Source organism: Cervus canadensis, chromosome 8 (genome assembly GCF_019320065.1).
Source record: "Cervus canadensis isolate Bull #8, Minnesota chromosome 8, ASM1932006v1, whole genome shotgun sequence".
NCBI classification, from domain to species: Eukaryota; Metazoa; Chordata; class Mammalia; order Artiodactyla; family Cervidae; genus Cervus; species Cervus canadensis.
The window spans coordinates 11,029,300-11,035,299 of NC_057393.1; the positions used below are offsets into that span (position 1 = coordinate 11,029,300).

The 6,000-nt window shown below is 41.3% G+C and overlaps 1 protein-coding gene across 3 annotated transcripts in view; it reads right to left on the reverse strand.

The window, feature by feature from the left end:
- The window catches only part of WDR11 (WD repeat domain 11), a 54,574-nt gene extending 48,574 nt beyond the window's left edge, over positions 1–6,000 (reverse strand). For 2 of the 3 annotated variants that reach the window (XM_043475287.1, XM_043475286.1), the window contains exons 1-2: positions 5,845–6,000; positions 4,736–4,847 (exon numbers count right to left, since the gene is read on the reverse strand). In XM_043475287.1, the coding sequence (XP_043331222.1) occupies positions 4,736–4,847; positions 5,845–5,930 (198 nt within the window). In that variant the 5' untranslated portion in view covers positions 5,931–6,000. The remainder of the gene's footprint in view (positions 1–4,735; positions 4,848–5,844) is intronic. The other variant, XM_043475288.1, reaches the window with a different exon arrangement.

The window sequence follows — 6,000 nt, forward strand, 5'->3', positions numbered from 1 at the left end:
CCGAACTTCAGAGTTAATGAGACACATCTTTTCCTCAGGCAAGAGTTCTTTTAAAATTAAAATGTGTATCTGCACATATGCATGTATATATGTTTGAGTGGGTATGTATGTATATATTTACTTTATACATGTGTGAAGCTAAGTATACTCTCCCTCCTTGTTATTTACAGAATCTGTATTTGTGAATTTGCCTACTCGCTAAAACGTATTTGTAATTTTATTTGTAAAATCAGTGCTTTTATCTGCAGTGCTTTTACAGTCGATAATGGACACACGCAGAGCGGTGAAACATCTGAGCCACTCAACATACAAGAGCATCCCAGCTGCCGCTGAACAAGGTGCTCTTGTGTCAATTCTCATAACGTAAACATGTCTTTTTGGAGGCCTACGTATTCCCGTGTTTTTGCATTCCTGTGCTTCCAGTTGTGACTTCACTGTTTAAAGTGGTCCCCCAGCACAGTGCTAAAGTGCTGTCTAGTGCTCCTAAGCACAAAAAGCTGTGCCAGCATTATAGAAAAAAATACATGAAAATAAGCTTTGTCCAGGCATGAGTTATGGTGCTGTCGGCCTGAGTTCAATGACAATAAGTCAACAGTATATAATAAATAAGATATCTTTTAACAGAAACACATACAAAACAAGGTTATATATCAATCAGTTGATGAAAATATTGCAACTAGAGGCTCACTAGGAACCAAATTGCATTCTTTCCCCTAGGAGCAATCAGTGTTTCAGTATTTGCTAATTCGGAGAAGGCAATGGCACCCCACTCCAGCACTCTTGCCTGGAAGATACCACAGACGGAGGAGCCTGGTAGGCTGCAGTCCATGGGGTCACGACGAGCTGGATATGACTGAGCAACTTCACTTTTACTTTTCACTTTCATGCATTGGAGAAGAAAAAGGCAACCCACTCTAGTACTCTTGTCTGGAGAATCCCAGGGACAGAGGAGCCTGGTGGGCTGCCGTCTACGGGGTCGCACAGAGTCAGACACAACTGAAGTGACTTAGCAGCAGCAGCAGTATTTGCTAATTCAGTGTTTCCAACAACTTTACAGAATAAAACTATCACAGATAAGAATTACTGTAGGGTGTGTGTATGTGCGTGTGTGTGCAGTACTTGAATTCCATCTCTGTATATATTTTTTAAAAAATCACCTAAACACATCATAATCAAACTGCTGAAAATCAAGATAAGGAGATGAGGAAAGATACATTGCATACAGAGAAACAAAGACAAAAATTTCCCAACAAAAATTACTCTGGGAGATAATGGAGTGATCTTTAAAGCACTACAAGGAAAAAAAAAGTACTGGTGAAACAATTTCTCAGACAAATAAAATCAGAAAGGATCAACCAATATCAGATACATGCCTCAAGGACTTGAAGGAAATTCTTTAGCCAAAAGGAATATGACACCAGACTAAAACACAGATCTATACTAAGAAATGAAAACTCCAGAAATGTGAAAAAGACAGAAATGGGGGGAGAGATAATATTTCTTCCCAAAAAGCAAAAAAAGTAAAAAACAAAACCTATACCTAATATTAGACTTGATGGTGAAAGACTGAATGCTTTCTTCCTAGGCTCAGGATAAGACAAGAGCATTCTCCCTCAGTCCTAAGCACTGTAGTACAGGTCCCAGTCAACACAACAGGACAAGGAAAAGAAAGAAAAGACACCAGATTACTAGTGAAAAATCCAAGCTGTCATTATCTGCAGAGACCATGATTGTCTATGGAAGAAAAACAAAACAATACCACTCAAATTACTAGCTCTAATGAGTTTAGCAAGATCATAGGATACATGTAGATATTAAAAAAAAAAAAAATCCCCTGTATTTTTCCCTATTGCACATTACATACAAAAATTAACTCAAAATGGATCTGAAACCTAAATATAAGAGCTAAACCCGTAATATCCTTAGACAAAAACAAAGGTATAAATCCTCTTGACACTGGGAAAAGCAATGGTTCCTGGATACAGCCAAAAAAGAAAAAAAGAAGATTTGTACCTACATCAAAATTTAAAACTTTTGTGCTTCAGAGGGCACTATCACAGAATGAGAGAAAATATTTGCCAAGCATATATCCGATAAGGGACTTGTATCTAGAACCATAAAGAACTCTTACAACTCCAATATCTTAAAAAATACAATTTTAAAATGGGCAAAGGAATGAATAGACGTTTCTCAAAGAATATCTACAAATGACCAATAAGCACATGAAAAGATACTAAACATTAAGGAAACATTAAGGAAATGCAAACCAAAACCACAATGAGAACCACTCTGAACCCCCTAGGAGGGCTATAATCAAAGGAACAAGTAACAACAAATGTTGAGTTTGAGGAGAAATTCCAGCTCTGATACATTGCTATGGGCATGTAAAATACTGAAGCCTCTCTGGTAAACAGTCTGGCAGTTCCTCAAAAAGTTAAATAGAGAGTTACCATGTGAGTCAGCAATTCTACTTTGAGGCATATACCCAAGAGAAATGAAAACAGAGGTTCACACAAATAAACTGTACACAAATGTTCATGGCAGCATTGTTCATAATACCTCAAAAGTGAGATATGCCAAATATCCATCAATAAATAAATGTTGTATCAGTGGAATATTATTCAGCAATAAAAAGGAACAGAGTACTGACACAAGCTATACAACATGGATGAATCTTGAAAAACATTATGCTAGGCGAAAGAAGCCAGGCTCACACTGTATCATCTCATTTATTTCAAATGTCTAGAACAGACACATCTACAGAACAGACAGCAGATTAGTGGTTGCCTAGGGATGAAGGGCAGAGAAGGCAATGGCAACCCACTCCAGTGCTCTCGCCTGGAAAATCCCTTGAACGGAGGAGCCTGGTAGGCTGCAGTGCATGGGGTCGCACAGAGTCGGACACGACTGAAGTGACTTAGCAGCAGCAGGGATGAAGGGAAAGGGGATGGGTGGCAACTGCTAAGGTGTACAAGGTTTCGTTTGGGGGGTTACGAAATTGTGGTAATGGCTACACAACTCTGTGGATATACTGAAGGTCATGGAACTGCATGCTTTAAATGGGTGAATTTTATGGTATGAGTATCTTAATAAAACAATTAACAACCAATAAAAGCCCCCAGATGTCTATCTCCAATAGTAATGTCTTTCCTAAAATTTCAGATCAGTATAATTCAACTGTCCCAGGTGTCTCAGACTTTGCACCTTAAACACTGACTTCACACACACTCACCTCATCAAAACAAAACTACCATTCAGTTACTCAAACAGAAACCTTGAGTCATTCTGATTCTCCCTTAAGATTGTTCACTATAAAGGCTTTCAAGTTCACCTCTAAAGTGAAAGTTGCTCAGTCATGTCTGACTCTCAGAACCCATGGACTGTTGCCTGCCAGGCTTCTCTGTCCACGGAATTCTCCAGGCCAGAATACTGGAGTGGGTAGCTGTTCCCTTCTCCAGGGGATCTTCCCAACCCAGGGATGAACCCAGGTCTCCCACACTGCAGGTGGATTACCTTCTGAGCCACCCAGGAAGCCCAAGAATACTGAACTGGGTAGCCTATCCCTTCTCCAGTGGATCTTCTGAACCCAGGAATCAAACCGGGGTCTCCTGCACTGGAGTCAGAATGACTCTCCCTTAAGACTGTGTACCATAAATGCTATCAAATTCACCTCTTAGAGAGCTCCTAAATCTGACTCCTTTTTGTCTCCTTTTTATTTAGGCCCTAAGGATTTCCTACCAAAATTACTACAACTCTCCTAAATGACCCCATTGCATTGTCTTGCCTTTTTCCAACAGATCCTCCACCACTGCCAGAGTGAGTTTTTCTAAAATGCAAATATGATCAAATCAATCTCCTCCTTAAAAATCCCAAATCCATCATAATCTTATAAACCTTTCAGGGTAGGTGAATTTCTCAGGCTGCCTTCTTTTGTCACTCCTACTGATTACATGTGTATTCCATCTTTTAGCCATCCTTTACACACTGCTTCCTTTTGAATCTATCCTCCTTTTTTCCTGCAGTGCACTTCCTAATTTTTCACTCAGCCAGATACTGTTTACCAGTCCCTAAAATGGAAAGAATTCTGAGCCCTCCTCTGATCCCTACAACCAGGTGATCTGTAGCTCCTCTGTCTTCCTAGAGCACATAAAACAGGTCTCACTTACCACACTCTGTTTTCTTTTCACCCTTCCTCCCTAGAAAATGAATTGCTTGAGGGCTTTCATCTCTATACTCTTAGCACATACTAGATGCTCAAAACTAATGACTGAAATGAGTGGTGCAGTACAGGACAAAATTAGTGTTTTCCACTAGCATTAAAATGACCTAAGAACTAGCATTTAATAGTTCATCCTGATGCGACAGTAAATGTATATATGGAAATACTGCATGTGCATGTGTGCTCAGTCTTGTCCAACTCTTTGTGACCCCATGGACTGTGGCGGGCCAGGCTCCTCTGTCCATGGGTTTCTTCACGCAAGAATACTGGAGTGGGTTCCATTTCCTCTTCCAGGGGATCTTCCTGACCCAAGGATGGAACCTGAGACTCCTACACTGGCAGGTGGGTTCTTTACCACTGAGCCACTCGGGAAACCCCATATTAGGCTACCCCAAATAGAGTATCACATGTAAAACCTACTCAACATTTCTACACATGACTTTAATGAGATTCCAGCGATATTTAAAACTTTAGAACAGACAATTTATAATAGGGTGGAAGTAGGATCTGACTTACCTTGACAACATCAGCTTTATGCTTTTCTAAAACTTGAAGCGTTTGAGCAGTATTGGAATCAATCACTACCACAAGCGAATGACATCCATAAGCAATTAAACCTTGCCAGCCCCTAACAAAAAGTGTGAACATTTAAGTGAAGAGCAAAGCAAAACAACTTCTCTCTTGCCAAGAGGCATCATAAACAGATAAATCTAACCAACAGGCACCACCATTAATAAAATTATTATGTAAGCCCAAAGGCTAGTACTTTACATTTTACCATTTAAATAGAAAAGGTCTAGCTAAGCTTAACAAAAAAAAAAAAAAAACTTGTTGAAATTCTTTTTTTTTTCCGGATTAAAAAAAAAAAAGTTCTGAGAGATATGCCTGTAGAGGCATAAAGACATAAAGCGACTCAGATCGTCTATTTGTCTCCTAGAGCTTATGCCTCGTCTTAGTCAACTTTGAATGCTGAGCATCCATAGAGTGCGTGGGACACACTCCACACTCTGGGATTAGCCCTGGTCCCTCCAACCAGATAAAAAGACAAACCCTGAACAGGAAGCTTCTGTACTCTTGCCAACCTTCCCAGGAGCCACAGCTACAAGCAGTCTGCTTTGTATTTGCCTGGTTATTAATTATCGGTGTCACTTTATAGTAAAAAGATAAAGGTGAAATGAAGAGTTGGAGAGAGCCCAGGGGCCTGGCACAGCGTCCAGCACACTGTTGAATGGATACAGGTTAAGAAACGGGGATGAAAGAAAAAGAAGACAGAATTGGGGAAGAACGGAACTGACATGGGGGCGAGAAGCCAGGAGGCTTGGGGGAGAGGGTAAGAGTGGGGAACGGGGACGGCGAGGAAACTGAGAAGAAAGAGCGAAGAGAAACAAGAGATGGGAGAACGAGGGCAAATATATCCACCCAAGGCAAGTTCCCACATAGGAGTATTTACAGCTTTTATAGTAACAACAGAAAGCCAGCATTTAAAAATGAAAATCTCTATAAAGTGTGAAGGCAGCGTCCACTCTTGACGAGAACTAAACAGGGGGATGAAACCTCTTGTTCTTTCCCCTTCCCCTCACAGACTCCTGGCCGAGCCTGGCGGCCTCGGAGCCCGGCGCCCTCACCAGTCCACCGCCGCCTTGTTGTGGGCATTGAGGGCCCCGGTGAGGGTGCGCGCCGACACCTTAAAATTCACGGTGTAGGGCAACATCGCCACGGCTAAACTGGGCCCTCAGGGCCGCCGCGCAACCAGGAAGCCAGCGGCCACTGGGCTTCCGTTC